The sequence below is a fragment of the Lampetra fluviatilis genome, chromosome 76 (genome assembly GCF_964198595.1).
Source record: "Lampetra fluviatilis chromosome 76, kcLamFluv1.1, whole genome shotgun sequence".
NCBI lineage: Eukaryota > Metazoa > Chordata > Hyperoartia > Petromyzontiformes > Petromyzontidae > Lampetra > Lampetra fluviatilis.
Window position 1 is genome coordinate 125,508 of NC_136350.1, and position 27,693 is coordinate 153,200.

At 47.8% G+C, this 27,693-nt stretch overlaps 1 protein-coding gene across 3 annotated transcripts; it reads left to right on the forward strand.

Annotated features, from left to right (window-relative positions):
- The first annotated feature begins 193 nt into the window (after nucleotides 1-193).
- TMEM192 (transmembrane protein 192) lies at nucleotides 194-27,212 on the forward strand. Of its 3 annotated transcripts, none has more exons than XM_078884005.1 (7): nucleotides 194-348; nucleotides 960-1,072; nucleotides 6,696-6,779; nucleotides 9,359-9,584; nucleotides 21,412-21,570; nucleotides 22,341-22,425; nucleotides 24,997-27,212. In XM_078884005.1, the coding sequence occupies exons 2-7, from the start codon at nucleotides 1,046-1,048 to the stop codon at nucleotides 25,106-25,108; spliced, it is 693 nt and encodes a 230-aa protein (XP_078740131.1). In that variant the 5' UTR covers nucleotides 194-348; nucleotides 960-1,045; the 3' UTR covers nucleotides 25,109-27,212. The 3 variants fall into 3 exon arrangements, with proteins under 3 accessions (XP_078740131.1, XP_078740133.1, XP_078740132.1); XM_078884007.1 differs by having other exon boundaries at nucleotides 22,341-22,450; nucleotides 24,997-25,112; XM_078884006.1 differs by having other exon boundaries at nucleotides 195-348; nucleotides 997-1,072.
- The last annotated feature ends 481 nt before the right edge of the window (nucleotides 27,213-27,693 follow it).

Here is a 27,693-nt window from a genome sequence, read left to right on the forward strand (position 1 = left end):
TAACAATTAGTTTAGTGTAAGTAATTTATTAGTACTGCTCTATCGTTCATTCGTGTTTGAGTAAAACAGACATTTGAATACGAGTTACATTTGGTTGTGTTTAAATGTTAAAAAAATCCAGTACAGTCCTGAACTCGAGCGCCTGATAGTGTGACGTCACATCCGTCTATGCCCACGCCCGCATCACGTGACCCCCCCCCCCCTCCTGAGGAGGAGGAGGCCAAATTCAGAGGAATTCTCAACGCGACAGTCCGGCCGCGCTGCTTCGTGTGACGAGCAAAGTCCCCGCACCGCTGAGGGAAGCTCGAGCCTCGGGCATCGCACGAAGTCGCTTTCCTCGCAGTTTGGGTGAATTTGTTTATGTTGCTGTTTTAAAAAATCGCGGGAAAAAAGTTCACCGCGTGTGTTGCGTGGGGAGCGGTGGCGCAGTAGTTAGCGCGCCGTGTGTGTTGCGTGGGGAGCGGTGGCGCAGTGGTTAGCGCGCCGTGTGTTGCGTGGGGAGCGGTGGAGCAGTGGTTAGCGCGCCGTGTGTTGCGTGGGGAGCGGTGGCGTAGTGGTTAGCGCACCTCCCCGAGGTCGAATGCCTCAAGTGAGTACCGAGTGTGTAAACTTCGCCACTGGGGAGACGAGGGCAGCTGGGCGGGGTGGTGGTGGCCACCCATCGCTCGTCACAGTGTCTCCCTGTATCTCCTTGCATTGCTTAGGGTCTCAGCGCCTTCCAATGTCTCCCAGTATCTTCCTGTGTCTCAGTGTCTCTAAATACTATCCTGGGGTGTAACTACACCACAGTGACTGAGTGGGAGATTGATGGAGGGGATTGGGTGGGTGAGTAAATGGTGACATCACAACGGCGCTTGTGCCAGGCTAGGTGCCGTGCGGACCTTCATAGATGCTGCTACTCGCTAACAGCACTTGTCCCACCAGTGGGGCTATACGGGGAATTATTTTTTTCTGTGCAGGACTAAGACTCCGAATTTTCGCATCTCTCCGTGGAAGGGAATGGAGCTGTGGTGACCTCGGCTCACTCACCGCATCCTCCCCCGCGATGTCACAACACGGCGATTACAACGAGGTGAGGCGACGCAGCCAGGGTCTGTCCACTGCTGGATGAGTTGTTGCTGATGGCATGAAACCATACGACTAGCCTCACGGTGCACCGATCCTGGTACAAGCGCCGTTGTGACATCACCCACTCAAACTCCCTCACCCAATTCCCGTTTTCGCTCACCTACTCATACCTACTCACCCACCCACTCACCTACTCACCCATCCACTCACCCACTCAGTCACTAGGGTGTAGTTACACACCAGGAGTGTAAGTGTTTGGAGACACTGAGCGATACACGAAGATACTGGGAGACACTGACATACATTAGACGATGCTGAGAGACACAGGGAGACACTGGGAGACAATTTAAGATACTGCGGCAATGATAGATGGAAGGCGATACAGGGAGACACTGGCACAGGAAGAGACAGGTAGATTCTGGGAGACACTGAGAGACGCAACATCATACAGAGGGATACATTGAGGGGCCATGGAGGATACAAGAAGACACTGGGAGACAATGGAATTAAAGGGGGAGACATGTTTACAGGCAGTATCGTACCAGGCAGATATCTGTGAACAGGTTGTAACATATCAGGCAGTTAGGTATTTAGCTTGAAGTCTAAAGATCTTTCATGTTACGAGTTATTCATTGTGTGACAGATAATCACATGAGTGGGTGCAGTTTTTACCATATTAACTCATACTGAGTCGTGATTGTCATTAAATTTGAATAGTCAATGACAAAGATTTTTTTTCTCGTTCTGACCACTGAAGAGTAACTTTTCTATATTGATGGACACCTTGTCCATGTAATTTTCCTTGAGGAGTCAGGACTAAAACGAAACTTTTTGTTTATTTTACCAGGTAAGGTCCACTTCGCTAAATAGCTATTTTTTTCAAAGCGACCTGGCCACAAATGATAGCTCTACGACGTGGCTTATCACGTGGACATTTATAGAAGCCAAATACTCTAAATGCAAGTTGTTTCTAAATACTAAGGAAAAGAATTGAGGATCTGTAGAAAAATACACGGAACCTCAGGGAAAGAGACACACAAACTCCAAATATGCAGGCATCAGGGTTGGGATCAAACCCACAACCTGCATACCAGGCGAGGTAGTGAACATCTCGCTACCAAGGTGCCCCAGAATGTAGTGCAATACACAGACAAGCTGCACCTTACATCAGAAACCTCATACAGTTCAAGCAAAACAACGGATCGCTTCGCTCCACACCCCAAAAACACTCCTCCAACCACCAACTACCAAACAAAACCACGTGCTTGGACAGATCTTTGTCATCTGCAGCACCAAACCTCTTAAACAACTTAACGGCTGCGTAACGCTGTGTGGAAGCTACCTGGTCTGGTTCCCCACACAAAACTTTTGGTGTTCTTGGCCAGTTATGCCTTGCCTTCTATATGCTTGCGATAAATGTGGACCCCCCTAATGGAACATCTTTGCCGGTTAGAAACATTTAGGCTGGCCTGCCAATGATCCCTTCTGGGTTTAACCAGGCTGTATTGTATGAGGAGCTCACAAATCCTTGAAAGATCTGGACACAGTCTTATCGGTGAGCTCCGCAGCCACCTCATGCCCAAACACTTTTGCGTGGCTGGATTAAGGTGGCTAAACGGGCATGGCACGGGCTAGAAAAGAGATGTAAACACATTCCTTCGGAGTGGGCAGGTAGGAACTTGGTTGGACAGCGCATTTGTGCACGACAGACAGACAAATAATCCCTGGTGGGCAGTGTGGAACCTGTTGTTCCTACCTGTAATATGCATTGTCATATAATACTCCGTAAAGTATTTTTTTATTGGGGGGGAGGGGGTTAATTTATATGCTTCATGTTAACCTGGAAATGGATTAATTTGTTTTGTCTTTTACAAGGAATACATTTGCTTTTTTGGACAAACTGAATCACCCTACGGCTGGGAATGTTGAAAGAAACACGAGGCAAAAAGATCCGCTTTTTTCTTTTCAAGGCTTCCATTTTATGAATGGAGCCACCCTCCCCCAGTTCAATTTTGTGAATGAAACATCGCCCCTCTCATTGGCCCGAGTCGCGGCGGTGCCCCCCCCACCACTAACTCCCCCTCTACCAACCCCAACCCACCACTCCCATTGGTCGGCGAAACCCCGCGAGCTCGATTAATGAAATAATTGTATTTGGCGCCCCCGAGCCAATGGGAGGGCTCTGGTGGGGCGGGGCCTGGTCGGGCGGGGCCGTGGTATGCACGACAGACAAATAATCCCTGGTGGGCAGTATGGAACCTGTTGTTCCTACCTGTATGATCATGGGACCTCTCCAGTATCAACAAATAAGAATGGGTTTTACCCTTTCTGGCAATTAAACAGGTGTTAAGATTCATCTTCTTGGTTCTTTCGGTAAAGTCACGTAGAAGGGAAGTAATAAAATAATAAAAATATAACATAATAAAACAATTCTCACGACGTTTCGGCCACAACGCAAGCAGCCATCCTCAGGCGAAGAATGGAACACCCCAAGCTTGGAGCGTATATTTAAGCTGGGTTAGAGGGGGGGGAGGTGGGAAGAAGAGCGCCTAAACAAAATAATTTGCATATCAAGAGGAATTCAGCATATGGAAAATGCGTAGGAGGTGGGCGGGGGGGGTTCCAAATCAATACTATGCCCGTGCATTATGCAGGATTAGCAGCATCAAAGGGGGGGGGGGAAGGGGGGGAGCATTAACAAAGGAAAGGAATGTTAATAGTATGTAGCTGTAGTTACTAAACAACCACAAAAAAACTACAGTATAAACTGCATGACAAACTAAAGTATAAACTACATAGCATCATCAGTAAACTTACTATACTCTACAATAAGCTGAGTTACTAACAGTAAGTAATACATGAAAATTCTACGTTGTAAAAAATTATATAATATGCTTCCATCTAAACTTTATTCTCTTACATCACACGCGTCTATACCGTACTATATACTTCCATAGGCAAAACCAACATTAAATTACATACTGTATTGCTATAAACCACCCTATACCTTATACATTTTTAATATAACACTATGTATTATTCTACCCACCCTAATGTGTATCAAAATGGTTTATTACGTCCTTCCAGTGATTGCTAAGCCAGAATCCATCTTCTCGGTTAAAATTGTCTCTGTGTTTGTAAATGTGGATCGCCTCATGTACGAATCTCTCATGATAGCCAGATGGCTTGCAGAGAACCTCTGTCTTGGAGAAGTCAATGTCATGTGAGCCCACTGAGTTGTAACAGTGATCTGCCACGGCTGAGGTGTTTGTCCTACAGTGTTTCAGGTCAGCTTTATGTTCACGGATGCGGTCCGAGACATGTCGTTTGGTTTCCCCAATGTAACTGCTACCACAGAGGCAACTTAGTTTGTAGACACCAGGGTACTGTATGTCTGGAACCACATCTTTTACAGACGGTACCAGATCACGGATTTTATGTACTGTGTTGAATCGGACCTGGATCTTGTGTTTAATCAGGATTTTGGAGATCTTTTTTGTGACCCCAGCAATGTAGGGTAAGGTGATGGTCTTGAAAGGCTCCTCAACAGGATCCTTCTTGGTGGTTGGAGTGATGGCTTTGCGGATTGTGTAGTCGGAGTAACCATTAGCCTTAAGAGCTTGGCGTACGTGTTTGAGTTCACTGGAAATGTGTTCATGGTCGGAGATGCATTGGGCTCTATGATATAGAGTCTTGATGAGGGAATTCTTCTGGGATGGATGGTGGTGGGAATCCGGTTTTAGATAAGCATCCGTGTGGGTGGCTTTCCTGTAGACAGAGTGGCTCATTGAACCATCAGGTCTCCTTTTGATTAGGACATCCAAAAAGGGTAGCTTGCCATCATTTTCGACTTCCATGGTGAATCTGATGGCTGGGTGTATGGAATTGATATGGTCGAGAAATTGGTCTAGAGCAGGCCGGCCATGTGGCCAGATGACAAAAGTGTCGTCTACGTACCTCTTCCATAAGGTCGGGCGTAGAGTGGCAGTCTGGATGGCGTCCGTCTCAAATTTCTCCATGAAGATGTTGGCTACAACCGGAGATAAGGGGGAGCCCATTGGGGTGCCCTCAATTTGCTTGTAGAAGGTTCCATTCCAGGTGAAGTATGTATTGGTTAAGCAGTGTCTCACCAGGGGGGGTACCCCAGCATTCAGTCCTTGATGAACCAAGTCTTCAATGATTGCGATGGTGTCAGGCACAGGCACCTTGGTGAACAAGGAAACCACATCAAAACTGACAAGCAGGTCGTCTGGGGACAGACGACCTGCTTGTCAAGATGTTTAAACACCAAACTGAAACCTTTTGCAAGGAATCATGTCTGCATTAACCACATATGCATTGTCTTTTAAACTGATTGGTCCACACCAGAGACAACTTTCTTTAGAGACTAGTCTCAAACAGTGTTAGACTAGAGGACGCCAAAATACGAACAGTACAAAGACTGCACTATAAGGACATTGAGAGCTTGGGGTGAGCAACTACATCATGGGACCGTTGAATGCATATCCTACCAGAGTATGTTTTTTGTTTTCATGTTCACCACATGTATGTGTGGTTATTGCAGACATGATTCTTTGCAAAAGGTTTCAGTTTGGTGTTTTAACATCTTTACACCTGTTTTATTACCAAAAAGGGTCAAACATATTCATATATACGGAATGATGTTATAAAGAGGATATAGAGCTGAGAGGACTTGCTGATGACCAGTACCAATAGTGTCAAGATTGGCCTCTGGAGGAGGCTCATGAAGGATGCTGCTGGTCAGTTGGAGGCAGTTGCCCTCCATTAACAGAGGAGGGCAGAGGAGCAACACTCACAACAACAAGCAGAGCGCCGGGTGGCTAAAAGACAGCAAGTTGGCACAGTAGGGGACACAGTTGTTGCATCTTCTAGTTATCTCAGTCAACCCATGGCACCCCTGGATTTGTTGCATGATCTCCTACCAGTGAGCGGTCGACACTTCACGTGGCCTTAAAGTGCATATATCCTTGCACAGGCACCGCGGTGACGCCACCGCCACTTAGTGGCGAATGGCGGTTGTCTCTGGGAGTCTGTGTGGGGAGAGGTGGTACAGGGGATAGCGCTGCACTGCGCTGCAGTTACCGCTCTCGAGCAACAGTGCTAGCAGATATCCGAACCAGTTCTGGGGCTTCCCTAGGTCTACAACCTCACATGAGTGCCTGGTGCAGTGTGTTAACATCACCACTTGGGATACTAAGGCAGGCGGGATGAGTGCTCAGCCACTACTTCGTGTGCGGTGCCAGCCTACATCAGTGCTCCATAACTGCACTTACCCCAACATCGTCTTTCAGGCTACATGGGGAAGTGTTGTGTGTGTTTGTGCGAATCTCATTTGGGTCGCCAGGTTCGTAGTGCAGTCAGCTGTGCCACCGCTCTCAACTCACCCACTCACAAAAGTCACTTTTGCACTCATGTTCATTTAATTCACCTTACACTGTACTATGAAGAAGGGCCAAGGGTCATTGCCTGAAACGTCGCTTGTTATACATTTGTTAATTTTAAGGCCACGAATGTATTACAGTTTTGTTTGTTGTGTTTGTGCACCACTGGCAACGCATCAAGTAATTAGTTTTGAGGCTACCTGGGTGATATTTGTTTTGTGATAGGAGGAGGAGGAGCTGGTGACTCGGAGACCAGAGACAACATCAATCAAGTCTCATTATACAGTCTTCGTCACAACGGTTATACACGTGAGTGTCTGTGCGCACGTCTACATGTGCAACGGTTGTCTCTCTCCCCGTCTCTTGCCGTGTCTCTGGCTTTCCTGTGTCTCTCGCTCTCCTGTGCCTTTCTCCCCTGTCTCACTCTCTCCCCGTGTCTCTTGCTCTCCTCGTGTCTCGCTATCCCCGTGTATCTCTCCCCATGTGTTCCCATATCTCTCTCTCCATGTCTCTCGCTCTACCTGTGTATCGCTCTCCCCATGGCTCTCCCCGTGTCTCTCGCTCTCTTTCCATGTCTCTCTCCCCATGTCTCTTGCTCCCCATGTCTCACTCTCCCCATGTCTCACTCTCTCCCCGTGTCTCTCTTTCTCCCCGTGTCTATCACTCCCTGCCAGTGCTCCTGAGTTGACGGGGGCCATGGTTTAAGTGTTCACCTCTTGTGATCAAACCCCCACTGGAAGTGCAGCGCTCACCACTTGCTTTAGCCACATCTCCTCCGCCTCGTCTGTGCCTATGCCAGGCTGTGGCACAGACGCGGGTATCTCTCCCTTATCCTCTGTCATCGGCCATCGTCGCTTGCGCACCACCTATAGACGCTAGCGCGGAGCAGGGAGAATGGATTCATGGCTCTGCTGCGCCTTCCGTCTCAGCCGGATTCACTGTACGTTTCCGCGATGGCGCCAGGCGATGTGAACGCTGTTTCGGGCGGTGGACGCTCCGGCTCTGAGTCTCTCGTCGGCCCCTTTGGTGCCATTGTGCCGAGCGTGAAAATCCCGCTTCTCTCGAACTGCGTTGATGGGGCCTGTCTGCCACGGGCTCTTTCCCACGTCTTGGACGTTCACCATCGGACCCGAATATTGAACGTCGATGTCCACCGTCGAAGAAAGGGACCACGTTTCTCTCACCCAGTGATGAAAAACGCTGTCTCGCAGCACCAGGAAATACCGATCGCCGCTAGCAGAGCAAAAAAACTTGACACCTTCGTCAATCACAGCACTGCGTCCTTTAGAGGACTTGTAAACAACAGGTGACGTTTTGGGCAGTGGGACCACCTTCATAGCTGATCACCAGTTGCGCTCATACCTCATCGCATGACATCTCCCTACTATGCGATGGAACCTGCTATCTCAAGACGTCTGTACAGACAGGATCCTGAGCGGTTGAGAACCATTTGGGTTCTGTTCTTGCACCTGGCTGTACGTTCAAAAGCTGGATGCCAATGATGGGCTCTGCTAGCTGATCCTCCTCCGTTTAGTACAGGTGACCCCCGACTTACGACGGCTCGACTTGCAACCCTCTGCTTTAACGACCTTTCTTATAGTAAGTAAGACACCCACAGTAACGACTACAAATCATATCTATGACCGCCTAATGTCTGCTACCGATGGCGAGTCGATTTGCTACTTGGCTGTTCTGCCGTATGGGTATGTACAGTATAGTCCGACAGTCTGCTACTGTGCATAGAGCAAACGCATCTCCTACGCAACGCTCTTTACTTTTTAGTAATTTTTCTTAAAATAAAAAAAAATTGCCTTTCGCTATGTCTGAGAAGAGGATATCTGATGGACATGCAGATTTTTCTTTCTTATTTTTACTTAATAAATGTTTGGAAAAGGTATGTTCAGTTACAATAAAGGAGTTATTTATCTTGGTACATTTTTATGGTATGTAATGGGTTCCTAAGAATGGAACCCAATTTACAACAATGCACCTATGGGAAATATGGGTTCGACTTACGATGGGTTCGACTTGTGACCATCGTCCAGGAACCAATTAGATCGTAGGGGTTGCCTGTAGTGCAGACTACAGTCGGTTTACTTATCTGGTCCATAGTTTGGGTTGCATGGCCACAACCACACTACTGTGGCTTGTCTCTGATTTTCCTGTTGATTTTCAGATGCAGTTGATGGTTGCGCCAGTGTCTTTTGAGGATTGTCAGAGCCAGGTGATCCTATTTTTTTTCCCAGACAACAGAGGAGGAAACGTGGATTATCATCAGGAAGCTGGCCAGACGTGCAGCCAATGGAGACAAGGAGGTCACCTCGGCTGTTGATGTCATCAGGCAAAGAGTCTGGTGCTCACTGTTGTGTGTGCGACATGGCAGAATGTCGAGTGTTGACAAATCTGAGCAAAAGCCAGGGCCGATCATGAAACGTTCTCTCTGATGAAGCTGAAGAAGAACAAGCAGCACAACAACCACTACTCCTCCTTTAAAGCCACTTCAGCTTCCTGCAGAATAAATGTGGTCCATCCACTGTCACAGTGGTCAAGGAAGACGGCTCCCCCTGCAGCTGTTCTGAAGAGCTTTGGGAAAGAGATGGACGGAGGGTTTGTTACCTTGCCCTTGAGAATTATTGAACGGATCCATGTGTGGAGCTTCCGTAATGTGGCAGTCCGTGTGTCCCAGTCCCTGGGACAGAGACTAACCGAACTGCCGGGTCACATCTCGCAAGAACCAGAGATGAGACGCTGGCCAACCGCGACTTGCAGCTCTGTGTCTGGGCCAGGTGCCATCCATGGCGTCGCCATAGTCCACTCACCCTGGTGGACACAATGGTCAACATCCGATGATTGACTCTCTCCCCATGTCTCTCTCTCTGTATCTCCAGCTGGCCGCTGTCTGTCTCCTTCTCTGGGCGTCTCTGTCTCCGTTGGCCTCCGAGCTCCGAGTCACTCGCTGGATCGCGTTTGGGCGGATCGCTCTCTATCTGATCCACTCCGTCTCTGCGTGGAACGTCCATTGCTCACTCAGCTGGGCTCGCGCTCAAGGGCACTTGAGATGGGAGAGGAAGACACGGAGACACAGAGACATGGCCATGATGATCTTCAACATAGGTGAGACACAGAGACATGGGGAGATAGACACTGCCTTTACGATCCTCAACGCGGGTGGGATTCCATGTCTCTCCCCATGTCTTGCTTTATCTATATCTCTATCGTTCTCCCTGTGTGTTTCTCTCTTTCACTCTGTGTTGTAACTTACTGACCTGCCCCTACTGGAAATATATGAAAAAGGGCTTTTTAGCACATTGCATTCCTCCAATCTAAGTAAGGTTCTGATCCTGTCTCTCTCCAGTTGTCTCTATCTCTCTCCCTGGGTCTGTCACCCTATGTACATCTCTCCCTTTCATGGGAAGAGTAAAGATGGAGTGGAACAATTTTTATGGAGATATTGCCTGATGTTTAAGGGAATTGAGGGGCTAGACAGTAAAAGGATATGGCGCCACAACAGGCAACTACAGGGATGAGACTCCCGACTCGTAAAGCTGAATTGGAATGCTCACAGCACCACTGAGTGGACAGGTTCCTGAACCCCTGCAGCTCATGCGTGTGACTAGTTGTTAACTACCTCGCTTGATATACAGCAGGTCGTGGGTTCCATCCCGACCCTGACACCTGTATATTTAGAGTTTGCATGTTCTCCTCCTGGTCGTGTGAAATTTTATCCGGGTCCTCTGGCTTTTCCCTCCACATTTAGAAACACTATAATTTTGGCGGCCTATGGCCGCCTTATTCTACCTCCTACGGAGGTTGTGTGGGTATATACGCCTCAAAAATATATTTTTGGGGGGTGGGGGGGTGAAACTTTTTTTTGGAGGGGTGTTGACAATTTTTGTAAACCTGTTGAATCAATCTTGATTTGGATCCACTTTTTACTCCCATATCTGGGGGGGAAGTCTACTTTCTGTAACTTTTTGGTTGAGGCCATCTGAAAGGCTCTGCAATTTAGTTGATGGACAATAAATTTGGCTGCTATCAATTTCCATGTAATAAGCCACTTCATTGAGCTATCATTTGTAGCCAGTTTGATTCTGATAAAGAGCTAAATAGCTCAGTGAGCCTTACCTGGTAAAATAAAAATAGTTTTTAGACGGTGTGATCAAGAGAAGGGAGTTGAATGGACGTTTTAAGGGAGTTAATGGAGTTGAAGGGCAGATAAAAGGGGTGGTAGTGCTATTAAGAGGCAGTTGAGCCTGGGAAGAAGAGAGAGCGGCTGGGTTGAGAGCTCTATATAAAGTTATATAATAATATGCGTCAGTGAGAGTAGACATGCTACCGATTATTCCAAGCGTGGAGCAGTGTATTTTATTTCTAGATTTGAAGCTTTCGTGACTGCAAGGATTCATATTCTTAGGTTTTTTCGTTAAAGTCACGTAGGTAAAAAAATTTAAATTAATAAAAGTAAAATAAAATAAAAATCACAACGTTTCGGAGGCAGCACAAGCTTCCGTCTTCAGGTGGAACTGTCACAGCCACGACAGCTGTATCAAGTAAATGAGAGATTACAAGAGCTACCACTCCGTATATATAATGGTTGAAGAGGGGAAGGGCCAAGTACGGCACACTTTTTATTAATATGGTAAGGTGAGGCTTAAGACTAAGAATAGACTGCATAACAAAAGGCTGAGCCTTTGTTATGGAGAGGTACGGTTTGTGACTACGCCTAGCCTACATAACAAAGGTGTGAAAAAAGAAAAAACTAAACCTGGTAAAACAAGCCTGGCTGTCTATCAATAACCTGTAATAGTTGTCTGTCAAATAAGATGGTCCAAATAAGTGTAGTTAAATCTTTTTTGCATGGTTAATCACATCTTTCCAATGATTACTCAGTTTGTAACCATCATCACGGTTGAAGTTATGTCTGTGTTTGTTTATTTGTATGGCTTCGTGTACAAACCTTTGATGGTAGCCAGGAGGTTTGCAGAGCACCTTGGTCTCGGAAAAGACAATTTGGCTGTGTTGGGTGTTGGCGGGTTTGATGACATGTTTATATATTTATACAATCTAACCCCAAAAAAAAACTGTTATGGATAACTCGCTTATATTTCACAAATCACGCATTTGTTCAATTGAGAGATCAGACGTGCAGAGCCAGGGCTCAAAGTATCTCGTATGCCAGCCTGACCAGTAGAGCCTGAGCAGCAGGTAAGCTGTTGCTTTAAGATGGATGGTACTTGTGTAGGGACGTTGTGGAATGCCTCTTGATTTATTTTTCTACTATTTATTGCTCATCTTGGTACACGAGCACTCAAAGGGACAGTGAATTGCTAATTGGCTAAATCACTGAGTCCTTCACAAAGGGATGCTGTGGCTGGTGCAGCCACAGAGAAAAGCTGCTCAGCCAGGACAGTACTGGTTGTGGGAGTAGTGATAAGCAGAATGTTAGATGTGCTACATAGGATGCAGCAGTTTGCTGTGTTTCGATTTAAAGCTTTCGTGACTGCAGGGATTCATCTTCTTGGTTCTTTCGGTAAAGTCACGTAGAAGGGAAGTAATAAAATAATAAAAATAAAACATAATAAAATAATTCTCACGACGTTTCGGCTACAACGCAAGCAGCCGTCTTCAGGTGAAGAATGAGACACTACCAAGCTAGGAGCTTATATATAAGCTGGGTTGGAGGTGGAAGAGCGCCTTAACAAAAAGAATGTGCATATGAAGAGGAATTTAGTATATTCATGGGAAATGCGTAGGAGGTGGGCGGGGGGTTTTCAAAGTCATATGCCCATGCATTATGCAGGATCAGCAGCACCAAGGGGGGGTGCAGGGAGTAGCATTAACAAAGGAAAGGAATGTTAATGATATGTAGCTGCAGTTACTAAACAACCACGTAGAAAACTAAAGTATAAACTACGTAAAAAAAACTAAAGTATAAACTGCATAGCACCATCAGTATACTTACTATACTCTACAATAAGCTGAGTTACTAACAGCAAGTAATACATTACAATTCTACGTCGTAAAAATTATATAATATGCTTCCATCTAAACTATATTCTCTTACATCACACGAGCATATACCGTACTATATACTGCCATAGATAAACCCAACATTAAATTATATACTGTATTGCTATAAACCACCCTATACCTTATACATTTTAATATAACACTGTATTATTCTACCCACCCTAATGTGTATCGAAATGGTTTATTACGTCCTTCCAATGATTGCTAAGCCAGAATCCATCTTCTCGGTTAAAATTGTCTCTGTGTTTGTATATGTGGATCGCCTCATGAACGAATCTCTCATGATAGCCAGATGGCTTGCAGAGAACCTCTGTCTTGGAGAAGTCAATGTCATGTGAGCCCACTGAGTTGTAACAGTGATCTGCCACGGCTGAGGTGTTTGTCCTACCGTGTTTCAGGTCAGCTTTATGTTCACGGATGCGGTTCGAGACATGTCGTTTGGTTTCCCCAATGTAACTGCTACCACAGAGGCAACTTAGTTTGTAGACGCCAGGGTACTGTATGTCTGGAACCACATCTTTTACAGACGGTACCAGATCACGGATTTTATGTACTGTGTTGAATCGGACCTGGATCTTGTGTTTAATCAGGATTTTGGAGATCTTTTTTGTGACCCCAGCAATGTAGGGTAAGGTGATGGTCTTGAAAGGCTCCTCAACAGGATCCTTCTTGATGGTTGGAGTGATGGCTTTGCGGATTGTGTAGTCGGAGTAACCATTAGCCTTAAGAGCTTGGCGTACGTGTTTGAGTTCACTGGAAATGTGTTCATGGTCGGAGATGCATTGGGCTCTATGATATAGAGTCTTGATGAGGGAATTCTTCTGGGATGGATGGTGGTGGGAATCCGGCTTTAGGTAAGCATCCGTATGGGTGGCTTTTACTTCCCTTCTACGTGACTTTACCGAAAGAACCAAGAAGATCAGTTTGCTGTGCTTAGTGGGGTGAGAAGGGTGGAGCGGTATGAAATGGAGATCTTGAATAAGAGCTCTGTGGCAGAGGATGGTGATTGTATTCGATCCATGATTTGATGGGGAGCCAGTGCTGAGCTTTTAAGTGAAGCCATGGAAGTCATGGCCGCATCTGATTTGCAGGGCAGCATGAGACAGGTGGTTTTGAAGCTGATTTACTTCGTCACAAAGTGTTTATTTTTCTGTTGTCTCAGAGTAAGGATGGCATTGCAGTATAATCAATGAGAGTGCTGATAATGCAACAAGCCAGAGTGTTTGCTGTGGCTGAGGGCAGCATTGGGCGGATGTACCATGAGGCCCTGAGGTGGTCATTCTATATCTTTGCTGTGTTGGGTACGTGGTTTTAGAGTGAAAATGAGGAGTTTCAAGGTTATACCGACGATTTTCAAGTAATTTAAGAGACCGATGGTGGAGCCAGCGATGGTTGATTTTGAGGGAGCGACACCATAATGAGCCACAGTCTGTTGCCTAGAACAAGGGCTACATACTTTTGAGGGTTTAATAGAAAGTAATTTGACCTTAACCAGCGCAGTAAGTTGGAGGTACAATTGGCAAGGTTGAGTGGACCCTGATCGGAGTTTGTAGTGGAGTGGATCGTCAACAGCGTAGGTGTGATAGCTTATCCCGTGACTATCAATGTGGTGGCCGTTTGGGGAGATGTAGAACAATAAATGTGAAGGACCCAGGACAGAGCCCTGAGGGATGCCGGCAGTAGGTGTCGTGACTGTGTTGAGGACTTTTAAACACTGAGAGCTGTGCATTCAATGACACTCTTGTGGTTTAAAGTGACAATTGTCAGTTATGTTGAGGCTGATTAGGGAAATCTTTGAGGCTGATTAGGGAAATCTTTGAGGCTGAGATGTCATTGATCTTGACGAGTGTAGTCCTGGTAGGTGGTGTGGGCTGGGCAGTAGGCAGACTTTTGAAATAGATGATGCCCATCTATAAATGTCTCCATGGCCTTGCCCCACCTCATCTTGCCTCTCTCATCTCCTTGTCACTCCTCCCTGTGCCCAATCCTAGTTTCTGTCTTCCCTCCTTGCACTCCTCCACTGGAATCAACTTCCCTTGTTCATTAAAGATTCCCCCTCCTTCATCTCCTGTTCCTTTTTTTATTGAGGCAATGCGCTTGCCCATTACATCATTGCATCATGTTGTGTCGCGTGTTCGAACCTTCGACACGAGCTAAACTGGTTATAGAAATCAGGGGGTAGAAAGATGGGGAGCAGGCCCGCTGCCCCAAACAAGACGGGGTGCCACTGGGGAGAGGGGTAAAGGAAGTATTTAAGTAAGGGAGAGGGGGTGAAAAGGGAAGGAACCAAAGCGCCGAAATAAAAAGAGGTGCCGAGACAGTGACCCTATTGTTCCTCCACCCATCCGAGTCCGTCTCCCGTCTAATACATAGGGGTTGTACTTTTTATCATCTTCCCCTGTCTCCCAACCCGCCATCCGGCTAACTTGTTTTAGATGTTGTATAAGAGGGGACCATCTGGCCTCAAATTCCCCCTCCTTGCCCTGAGTCTTATGACTTCTTAGGTGCTCCATACCCACATGTGCTAGGAGCATACTGTACCACTGCTTCCATGTGGGTGGTTCTTCCAATTAACCGGAATCTCATTCTGTTCCTCTAACGCCTCACCTCTTCTCTAGTGCCTATTAACTTCATTCCCTTCACCACTACACTTCTTTCTGTACCTCCCATAGCCTCTTGTCATCCCTTAGTGTACCCTCTATCGCAGTCACTCATTCCTCAATCCTTGCACACTCCTGTGATCCTAAAAAAATATATTGTCATTTTTTTTTTATTATGACAAGCGCCTTTAGTGAAGGCGCTCTATGTAAGTGTAATAAAAGACTTGACCACGATCTCTGGCTCAGTGTCCTTTATTTGGTCCGTACTGCATTCCCACACGGCTGTCTCTCTTATTCTCTCAGTGCTGGTTCCGATGTCACTCCAGTCACCATCAGCAGCCCCGCTGCTGTTCTTTGTCGCTCTTGCAGCCCCACAGCAGCTCCGCTGCTGTTACTCACTCTCAGCCCCCTTGGCTGTAATCGCTGCTGCTCTTCTCGCTCTTGCTTACTCCGCAGCGCTCTGACAGACTCGTGCTGTCTCTCTCTCTTCGTCGCTCCTGCGACTCTCTGCAGCCACACCGCTGCCTCTAACACACAGCCTTCCTGGCTGTACTCTTCTCTCTCTTCGTCGCTCCTGCGACTCTCTGCAGCCACACCGCTGCCTCTAACACACAGCCTTCCTGGCTGTACTCTGGGGTCGGCTCCCGCTCGCCGGCGGTGCCCCCCTCCTCTCATTCGCCCTCGTGGCCTCACCCTTTTCCATTCACAACCCGACTGCCTTCTCTTTCCGGTTTACCCACTTAAGGACCCCAACCTTTCACCCACGTCACCTGGCTCCGCCTCCTTGTGACGTCACATCCGGAAGGTCGCTTTCGCCCGCATTACACCACCCTCCCCCATAGAAAAAACCCAGCCGACCTCGGCTGAACAATACCAAAGCGTAATGCGGTGAACCGACCTTCCCCCTTAAAGGACATTAAGCATGTAATATAACAACAAGAACAACAACAGCACAAAGCACAACAACGCACATCCGCATGTCGTACGCGACAGCCACCCGGCCCCAGGGTAGTGGAGATGATGTAATTCCGGGCCGCTTAAGAAAACCCCAATAATTACCCAAATAACCGCGATGGACGCCCCAGTATTTACATTTTAACAGCAATATTATTTACACGTGAAAACAACAACAACAAAAAAATTTCCGCTCTTACCCACCAGCAGTCCTCCCTTGAGGACCAGCACAGACCTCAGACGTACACAGCATGTACCCACAGTCACTCTCAACAAACCAACAAAACCCCTAATCGCACACCCTCGCGTGGAGAGAGCCACGCTCCCCAGCGGTAACGTTTAATTCGCCGTAACCCTCACCGTGGTCGTCAACCCACGGCAACATCCATTTACCATACTCTCAGCTAGTGCCATTTCGGGGATGAGCAGCACTCGGCCATGCTCCTCCCTTACTATCCCATCAGCGATGGACACACACCAGCCTTGCCAAAAATAATGACGTTGCAACGTCAACAAATTCTTCTGCACCCCTAAATGCAATAGTGTGTCACAATGGAGAGTCCTAATCAACTCGAATCGCAAGGACGTTGGTAGCACCACACGCCAGCTTTCCTGGAACCCTTCTCGCCACATAAGCAGACCATCTCGGAGAGCGGTTCGCGGCCCCACAGCCGTACTCGGACTCCCATTGTCCCTCATAGACCGCTTCCGCATGGACAACAACAACTCATCCATCATTTGTTCCCGAATCCAGACAGACCGCGGCAGATTCAAAACCCCGTCAGTCGGTCCTAGTTCCATCGGAGTATCCGACTTCTCGACGGCCAACGTAAGCGGCTGAGGGGGGTTTAGAATCGGCGAACACCTATGCGTCCCCGACGCACATTTACAAGGGGCGCGCCCTGGTAATCTGGAAAGTGCGTCAGCGTTCGCATGGCGCACTCCCTTCCGATGTTGAATTTGGAAGGAAAATGCCTGTAGCGTGTCCAACCAACGTGCCCACTGTCCCGATGGCTGGTCCATTTTAAGTGCATATTGCAAGGCCGCATGATCCGTACGCACAATAAAAGAACGACCGTAAAGGTACGGTCGAAATTGCCGTAGGAAAAACCAACCGCCAAAAGTTCTCTACGAGTGACACAGTAGCGTGTTTCCGCAGGCGACAAGACTCGGCTACCATACGCCACGACGCGCTCTACGCCCCCTTTAGACTGTGATAATACCGCCCCATTACCTGTGTCACTCGCGTCCGTATCAAGAATGAAAGGGCAATCAAAATCGGGATAATCCAATGTCGGAGCCGTAGCCAATAGATCACGCAGACTCCGAAAGGCCGCCTCTTCCGGCTGTCCCCAAACAAATTTCCGTCCCTTACCCGTAAGGAGATGCAAGGGCCTCGCAATCGTCGCAACACCCGGCACAAATCTTCGGTAATACGAGGCAAATCCCAAAAACCGCCGAACATCCCCCACGGTGGCCGGAGTCGGCCAATCCCGGACGCACGCCGTCTTTTCCGGATCCGTGGACACCCCCTCAGCACTCACAATGTGCCCCAGATAACGGACGGACCGTTGCAGTAGGTGGCATTTCTTTGGTTTAAATTTTAAATTCGCAGAGCGCATCCTCGTGAACACTGTCTCCAGCCGTGTTAAATGTTCCTCAAATGTGCGGCTGAAGACAATGATATCGTCCAAATATATAAGACACGTCTGCCACTGCAACCCCGTCAAACGAGCTCCATCAATCTTTGAAATGCGCTTCATAGCCAAGGGAAGATCAATCCCTCGGCAAGGCCAGATATCAACGACCCCCCCCACGGGGTAATGTTCTCTTATAGAGACAATAACGCCCTAACCCAAAACCCGTGAGCCCCCGGCACACCAGGTTCAGTCTGCCACCGCACAACTGAACCATGACTCCCCGAGCCATATGAGCACACGGCCCATTAGTTTAAGACATACCACGGAGGTTTCGCCTCCGGGCTGTCAGGTCAGCCATCAGCCATAGGCCGACGTGACCACCACTCGTGCATCACCCAATCAACAATGGCAGGCATAACAGATGGAATATTTGCCCCACCGAGGTTTTTCCCGCGCGCTCAAAATGGCGGCCCCCTTCGCCCAGCGCGTTCGCGCAATATCTCGCGCGCACTCAAAATGGCGGCCCTTTCCGCAAAGCGCATCGACGCCATACCCCGCGTGTGCGCAAAATGGCGGCCCAACGTGCGAACACGTGGCCAGTTTTCTCCATTCGTGCACCCCAGCTTCCCTTTGCTGGGGGTCACAAATTGCTTCCCCCGTCTTATTGTAACAATCCCAACAACGATAGACGCACAGCCCCAGCTTGCTGCGCGCAGCAGTCATATCGGGGAATTTTTAACCAATATTTTACCAACCACATTGGTTACACAACCCAACTCGCAAAGCAACTCGTGGCTGCATGCGACCAACCGAATACGCGACGCAACTTGGCGCCAATTTACGGTCCCATTAGCATTAACCTTTGAGACACCCACAACGGCGTCATCACGCACCCTCAAAGCGCGCTCTCTCTCTCACAAAGCGCCGTTACCCATAATATACACAAAATCGCGTGTACATAACATCCATACGACCAAATAATAGGGTCCCCCTCGAATTTGTTACCAATTTCCAAACAGGTACGCACAATTAATAACATCCCAACCCCAATAGTCAATCAATGCATCGCACCCCATAACCGTACAGAACGGTGTAACAGCACATACAGTCAGCATATCGCGATCACACGCGCACATTTAAGCACAATAGCAAGCCGATCTGCAGGTAACCAACACACCATTAATCCAGTCGTAACATTGCAGCAACAACACAAATATTCTCTCTCTTGCAACAACCACATCGCACATAGCACCTCGCAGCACAATACACCAAAAAAAATATATATATTTTTCAATTAAGCCCATCGCACAAGGTAACCCACGAGATGATACAGCGCAAGATACCCGACGCTCCCGAGTTAATAATTAACTTCGCCATCAATATAACAACTCCACACCGCAGCGCACACACACAATTTAACACTCAGCAAGCACAGCATACTCTCCGTCCATTCTCAACACACGTACACACTTTAATTGACACCGAGCAACAAGCAGATAGCGCGTTCATCGTTATTACACACACATACCCACAGTCCGAACCGCGCTCCGCACAATCGAGTCATGAGAGAAACACAAAATCGCCCCCACCCGGCCCTCGAAAGATGGGTGAGGTGTGTGTAAAGGCCGGTTGCGTATCGTTACGACCCGCCCGGGGCTGCAGCAAGAAGAGGACGGCAGGGCGGCAACTTGAGTCGTCTCGCAGAACTCGTTCGGCGACTTGACTGCTCCGTTGTCACGCACCCGAGCCAGGACGGGAGAGCTCCCGCCCCAGCAGCTGTAGCGTCGTCGTCGTCCTCTCCTCGCAGCTCCCCCTCGCAAAACAGCAGCTCACAGCAGGCTGCTCTCCCCGCGGCACCTCCAGATGGCAGCGCAAGGCTGCCTCTCCGCCGCGATGTTGAAGATGGCGGCGTCTCCCCGCCGCGGTGAAGACAAGATGGCGGCTTCCCGCCGTTTCTCCCCTGCCACGCCCAAGATGGCGTCTCCGTGCCGCGTGGCAGATGGCGCTGGCAGCGCAGGCAAGGCGTCGGCCTGCAGACCACCCTCGGCTCTCCCCACTGCCGTCGTCGGCGTGGTGAGCTCACACGGTTTTGCCAGCACGATTTTCCAGGTCTCCAGCTGCGCCATCTGTCTCAATCGTAAGTCGGATGATGTAGCAGATGATGGCACAGGAATATTCTTTCTTCCGAGCCGTCTTGACAAGCCGTTTCACTTCTGACACCAGTGTAATAAAAGACTTGACCACGATCTCTGGCTCCGTGTCCTTTATTTGGTCCGTACTGCATTCCCACACGGCTGTCTCTCTTATTCTCTCAGTGCTGGTTCCGATGTCACTCCAGTCACCATCAGCAGCCCCGCTGCTGTTCTTTGTCGCTCTTGCAGCCCCACAGCAGCTCCGCTGCTGTTACTCACTCTCAGCCCCCTTGGCTGTAATCGCTGCTGCTCTTCTCGCTCTTGCTTACTCCGCAGCGCTCTGACAGACTCGTGCTGTCTCTCTCTCTTCGTCGCTCCTGCGACTCTCTGCAGCCACACCGCTGCCTCTAACACACAGCCTTCCTGGCTGTACTCTTCTCTCTCTTCGTCGCTCCTGCGACTCTCTGCAGCCACACCGCTGCCTCTAACACACAGCCTTCCTGGCTGTACTCTGGGGTCGGCTCCCGCTCGCCGGCGGTGCCCCCCTCCTCTCATTCGCCCTCGTGGCCTCACCCTTTTCCATTCACAACCCGACTGCCTTCTCTTTCCGGTTTACCCACTTAAGGACCCCAACCTTTCACCCACGTCACCTGGCTCCGCCTCCTTGTGACGTCACATCCGGAAGGTCGCTTTCGCCCGCATTACATAAGTATAAATAAGATAAGATAAATGTTGGGGGATGAGGTGATGTGATCTTAGATTCTGACAAAGGATAGGCGTTCCAGGAATTTGGAGATGGTTGATCAGTCGGTAATGAGTCTCTAATTTGTATGGTCTTCGTGGTCAGACCTTTTTGTAGAAGTATCACTTGGCTCAATTTAAGTGATGGAGGCCAAAGACTGGACTGGAAAGAGGGGTTACCAACATGAGAAACCATTCTTGCAAGTTCACCAGTGCAGTGCTTGAAATCACTATCTGGTAGGAGATCCATGGGAGACTAATTGTGGACCTTTGGATCCGGATGAGGCCCTCTTTGGAGTGGAACATCTTTGAGGAGAGAGTGGAACGAGTGGCGACAGAAGGATTGGCCGTGGGTGATCACGATAGGTCGAGAGAGATGCCCTGGTGGTGAAATCGATGCAGGTGAATTTGTCATTTAATATGTACAGTGAGGGAAAAAGTATTTGATCCCCTGCTGATTTTGTACTTTGCCCACTGACACAAAGAAATTATCAGTCTATAATTTTAATGGTAGGTTTATTTGAACAGTGAGAGACAGAATAACAACAACAAAATCCAGAAAAACGCATGTCAAAAATGTTATAAATTAATTTGCATTTTCATGAGGGAAATAAGTATTTGACCCCCTCTCAATCAGAAAGATTTCTGGCTCCCAGGTGTCCTTTATACAGGTAACGAGCTGAGATTAGGAGCACACTCTTAAAGGGAGTGCTCCTAATCTCAGCTTGCTACCTGCAGAGAGTCGGAGACAGAGACATGGCCATTATAATCTTCAACACAGATTAGAGGAGATAGAGAAATAGCGATAGACACACAGATATTAATTATATTGTTGATTTTTTAGGTAACGCTCTTCTGCTGACAATCTGTGCAACGGAGAAGCAAGTAGAAGACCCGGAGACATGGGGGGGAATTGGAGGAGAGAGATTTTGGCTCTGGATGTGGGTCGGGATTATTTGTGCAGAATTCCTCCTCCTTTCTCCGTGTCTCATCGCATATGTGGGTGAGTGACACGCAGGGAGACACGGGGAGAGAAAAAAAATGGGGAAACACAGGGAGAGAAATACCGACACGGGGAGAGACATTGGGAGAGAGGGAGAGACATTGGGAGAGAGGGAGAGACATTGGGAGAGAGGGAGAGATATTGGGAGAGAAGGAGAGACATGGGGAGAGAGAATCGCAGACCTGGGGAGAGCGGGAGACACGGGGGGAGAGACAGAGGGCAGTTGTTGTTTGATATTGTTTAAGCTTGTTTATCCAGAACAGTCTCAAGACTGACTCAGGAGGGTCCTGCCATGTATTCACAGTCAGGGGCGACGCTGCTGCTGTGTGTGATCCAAATTGAGTAATTGGGTGTGGTTTGGCGAATACGAGTGCCACTGTGTGTGTTTAGCTATGAAAGGAGGAAACTATAAAACCCGGAGGAAACCCATTCAGAACATTCACTCGCTCATACGGTCACTGTCACTCACTGCAGAACAGGGGGATAACACACAAACTCCACCAGAGGTATCCGAGTCGGGAATTGAACCGAGGAAATTCTTGTTGTGAGGCGTCAGTCTTACCACTGTGCCACCTGCAGCCCACCAAGAGACAGGGAGATAGAGAGAGAGAGAGGGACACAAATAGGGACATGGAGAGAGGGAGACTAGGGGAGAGAAAAGGTGAGGGAGACATTGGGAGAGAGAGGAACACAGAGACATAGAAGAGAGACAGGGAGAGAGAGACACAGACGTGGAGAGAAGGAGATGATGATGCTGATGATGTTGTCAGTGCGAGTTGTCAGATTCAACAAATCGACCCCACAATCCGACATCATCGAGAAAGAAACGGCGTCATCCACAGCCGGCAACACCAAGTGAGATTGTCTGCCCTCTCTAAGTGTGTGTGTATATCACCGACTTCCAAAAACACCCCACCTTCTTGCTGTTGATTGTCGTCAGTAACAATGGTGGCTGCGATCAATGCCATTTGCTATGCACTTGTAAATATAGATTGAAAACTAATTTCTTTAGAACTGCTTTTTGTGTTGAGTTTGTCCTTCCCTTGAACCTCTGATAAGCACGGTTGGCTACATACGGTGCAAAGGAAGTTCAATATTAATCATAGATACGTACATCAACGTCTATGGGAGTTGGCACTGGGGATTTCAATCCCGCATTTACAACGCCGAAGTGAGCGCTTGGGCGCCATGTGGGATTATACCTAAAGTAATTATACAGTAACCGTGAGGTATACTGCATTTAATTATATTCTTTGGGTCTTTTGGTAAAGCCACGTAGATAGAAAAATAATAATAAAATATGACGACGTTTTGATCGCAACACAAGCAATCGTCATCCGGTGAAAAAATAGCGGGAAAGCTACTGTGGGAGGAAAAAATAATAATAGCGGGAGCGCTGCTGAGGCAGGGTGTTATAAAGGTTTGAGATGGGTGTAGCCCAAGGGTCATAAGCGAAGTGGGCAAGGCTAGAGATGAATTCTGCATGTAAATGTAAGATCGGAGGGCTGAGCTCCTCCATGACGATGAAGCTGTGGAGGTGAGATATTAGCATGTCAATGTAAGAAAGACGAAGCGGAGGTGGCCAATGTATTATGAGAAATTAGCATGTCAATGTAGGAAAACCGTAAACCAACACCACATCGAGGCCAACGAGCAACGGTGGTTGTGTTAGTGAGACATTTAGCCTGTTAATGTAATGACATTTAACCTGGTAATATAACTCGGAGAGTCGAAAATAACTGCTAACATCGGCAAGTAGGATGGAAACATCACAGCCAGTTATGACTTTACCTGGTTAATAACGTCCTTCCAGTGATTGCTCAGTTTGTACCCATCTTCTTGGTTGAAATTGTGTCCGTGTTTATATATTTGGATGGCTTCATGAACGAATCTTTGCTCTTAGTCAGTGGGTTTGCAGAGTACCTTCGTCTTGGAAAAAAAAATGTATTGTGTCCCCCACAGCGTTAAAGCATGTTCACGAACACGGTCCGAGACGTATCGCTTAGTTTCCCCAATGTAACTACTGCCGCAGACATAGCTTAGTTTGTAGACACCGGGGTATTGCTTGTCAGGGATCACATCCTTCACAGATGGGATGAGATCACGAATTTTATGTACTGTGTTGAATCGAACCTGGTTCAGCAGTTCCACTGCTGGATTATATTTTTTCCGCCTGAGGACAACCGCTTGTGTTGCGATCGAAACGTCGTGATTTATTTATTTTATACCTACGTGACTTTACCGAAAGAACCAAAGAGTATGGATTCTTGCAGTCTCGAAAGCTTCAAATCAAGATTGGATCTTGTGTTTGCTCATGATTTTGGAAATAGTTTTGGTTACCCCTGCTATGTGTGGCAAGGTGATGGTTTTTATTGGGTCCTCAGACGGTTCTTTCCCAACGGTTGGGGTGATAGCTTTACGAATTGTGTAGTCTGAATGCATTTAATTATTTCTATCGTGCACGTAAAGGAGAATACAACTTGAATAAAAACACCACGATAGAAGGAAAGGGCACAAGAAGACTAAATAGATGGCAAGAGATGTATGTCATAAAGTATGGTGTTTCTCTGGAGGCTCTATGTACGTAAAATATCTATATTTTTACTTTAGCTGGTAAATAAACATCTGCAGCTCTCTCCCAGATGTAGAAAAAAGAGTGAGGCTAATGAGTAGTGGTCAGGGGAAGTAAGACGGGTGGAGCATCACGTTCCATGGCCCTGACGGGAATCGGCTCCAACCGTGAAGCCGATCTGCCCACTGACCATCGGCTTATCATCTCTAAGATACGCCTGCCATTCCTCCACTGCTGTGATGGGCGTCCACCTAGGACCCCATTCAAACCCATAGTGGCCTGGTCTCGACTCGCTAATGAGAGTTGCAAGCAAGAATTTTATCATCACTTCGAGGTAGGGTTGGCATCGTACACCCCTCCTGATTCTGAGGGGAAATGGGTGAGGCTCAGGACTATGGCTGCGTTTGGTACACAGTCCAGACCTCCTCCATAGACCCTTGCTCATAGAGGAAGTGTTCTCCAGATAGCTGAGAGTAAGCCCACTCCCACGGTGTACAACATCCTACCATGGAGAATAAGGAGGCTTACGGCAGCCTTCAGAGGGTCAGGATAGTTGTGTGGCGTTGCAAGGATGACTGGTGGTTGTGGGTTGAAGCCGAGGAGATGGAAACTGCGTCAGCACTTTGCGATCACAATTGACTCTTGAATTCCATCAAAAGAGTAACTTGAAGAGCCATGCCTTTCACCATCCTTTAAGGAAAGCATGGTGATCTGATCTCCAAACCCCAGGTGTTTTCTGAGCATTTTCATGCAGGTTTGTGTATGTGATAGATCTCATAGTCTGTAGATCTCTGTGTATCTCTAACTATTGCAATATACAGTATCTCTAACAATCCCTATGTGTGTCTTTGCAGGTCTATGGGTGTGAGGGAGCTCGTTGAGTACCAGGGTGATGTCATTGAGCACCTGATGGCCCAGAATCACTGCCTCAGCCAGAGGCTCCTCCTCCTCCACACCAATCACTAGCGGCAATGCACAGCCACATACAACGTTTTGGGCAATGGATCTACTTCGGGGCACATTTACTCACCCACTCGGTCACTCAATCACACCATCTCGGTTACTCACCCACAAACCCACACACACTCAGTCACTCACACTCTCGCACAACTGCCATTTGCCACTAAGTGGCGGTGACATCACCACGGCTCTTGTGCCAGGCAAGTTGCACTTTGAGGCCATGTGAACTGTCAAAGGCTCGCTGGCAGGAGGTCAAGGGACAGACCCAGGTGCCATGGGGTGACTGACTGAGATGACTGGCAGATGTACCAACTGTGCCAACTTTGTGTTTTAGCTGTCTGGAACACACCCACTCAGTCACTCACACACTCACCCACGCACAAGCCCACAGTCAATCACCCACACCTACTCGCCCAGTCTCTCACCAACACACCCACTCTCAATAATATATAATAGGCAAGGTTTTGGGCAATGGCCCTTCTTCAGGGCACAACCACATACGGTATTATATATTTTCCCTTTGAGTGGGTGTGACTGATTGGCTTTGTGATTAGGTGAGTGAGTGACAGTGGCCGTGTGAGTAAGCGAGTGTGTGAGATGGTGAGTGGTAGTGTAGCGGTTAGCGCGCTGCGATACGAACCCGATTACCCTAGCTCGATTCCTGCTCATGGCCAAGACCAGTGGCGATTATATGAACTGGTCCTGGGCCTCCCTAAGGTCGCCTTAGCCTCATGAGTACCTGGTGCAATATGTAAACATTGCCAATGGGGAGGCAAAGGCGGCCGGGCGTGGTGCTGGCCACCCACCCCCTCGTGTGCCGTGCTGGCCTTCATAGGTGGTGCTTGCTAACAGCACTTGCCCTAACTGTTAGGCTTTATGTCGGTATTTGTCTTTGTGTGACCCATTACCCTAAAATATTATTGATATCAATAAATATTAATGATAAATGTATATTGACATTGAATGCAGAGTAGAATGGGAACCTGAATTGAATATTGGTCATTGCTGAGAACACAAATTACTGAAATAAATAAATATTTATCATTACTGCAATCCCTGAATGTGAATCATGCTATTGAATCCTGAAAATTAATTGCTGAAATCAATGAATATTGACATTATTGATTCCTGATTAATTATTACCGAGATAACTGAATGTTGATCATGATATTGATTACTGACAAATATTGGTCACGGATCAATATATGATGATCATGATATTGATCAGAAGATGAATCCGTGAGATAAATGAAACAATGGGAGTGGTTGTGGCCCTGTGCCCATGGAGAGCAGTGGTGTAGCAAACCGCGCTGCACCCGAGTTCGATTACTGCTCACGCCCAACACCAGTGGCGATTATCTGAACCAGGCCTGGACCTCTCCTAGATAGACTTTGCCACGAATGAGTACCTGGTGCACTGCGTAAAGCATCGTCACTAGGGAGACAACGGTGGTCGGGTGTGGTGCTGGCCATCCACCCCCTTGTGTACCGTGCTGGCCTTCATGGGTGCTCGTTAACAGCACTTTCCCCAACAGTATGTTGAGGCTATAGGGGGCCCTTTGTTTTTCGTGCTCTGCTGTTTGAAATGCACACTGTAGCAGTACTCTGCCGAGTGTTCACCGAGGTGGCTTGTGTTCGCTGACAAGTGCTCACCGCTGTATTAAGAGTTCACTGTGGTGTCAGGTGAATGGTTAATCAACCAGCTAGAAACACAATACAGTCAAAGCCATGGTGCAAGACCTTCACTGCATTGTTAGTGGCTCAGGCCTGTGCCGTTGGCTGTCGATGGCCACGCCCCGTTCCGTGCGTACAACCCGACTATCAGGTGTGTGTGGAGGTGCGAGTTCGTGTAGAGGCTAGGAGTGTGGAGGTACGGGTTTGTGTAGGGGCTAGAGGTGTGTATGTGTGGGGAATACCCTACTTGGCCAATAGCCCGATGAATGGAGTCCTGTTCTGAGAGTGCATTCGGGTTTGCGATGGAACTTTAGGTCCGTGCGGATTTTGTATTTTCAAGCATGGGATTTGTGTTTCTGGGGACGTGGCATTGATTGCCACAACCACACCTCCCATAACTTGGTGAGAGCCGCAATAAATCGCTTTAACCCCTAAATCCGTCTCTGCCCTGCTTTGTTGTGCCTGCCATACACGCTGCTCCATACTTCACTCTGGAGGACTGTTCTGTCATGTGATAACAAATTTTTATCGCAGGTATTGCTCATGTTAATGGGTACTGATTAGGATATTGATTACTAAGACGAGTTTGGTAATGTGATCAATAGATTTTAATTGTGATATTAAATACTAAAAAGAGTGATCACTGAGAGTCATGAACATTTATATTATGTATTACTGAGAATATGTTGATTACTGAAATAATTGAATATTGATCATGATATTGAATCCTGGAGATTAATTGCTGAGATAAATGTGTTTTCATCATGCGTTCGGTCCTGGAAAGGACCGTTGGCGTGGCTGTTAGTCTTGCTCTAGAGGTTAATGTTCAGTTGCCGCATTGATAGCATTCGTCGTGATTTCTCACTTAGAGTGAACCGCGTGAAGGCTTCCAGCTTCCACTCCGCTTCACCCAATAA

Excerpts from the sequence above, each read along its gene's own strand:
- TMEM192 (XM_078884005.1), top strand. The coding sequence starts at position 1,046 with ATGTCACAACACGGCGATTACAACGAG. Across the intron at positions 6,780-9,358 it reads TCGTCACAACGGTTATACAC|CTGGCCGCTGTCTGTCTCCT; the intron begins GTGAGTGTCTGT and ends CTGTATCTCCAG. Across the intron at positions 21,571-22,340 it reads GTGTCTCATCGCATATGTGG|TGCGAGTTGTCAGATTCAAC; the intron begins GTGAGTGACACG and ends TGATGTTGTCAG.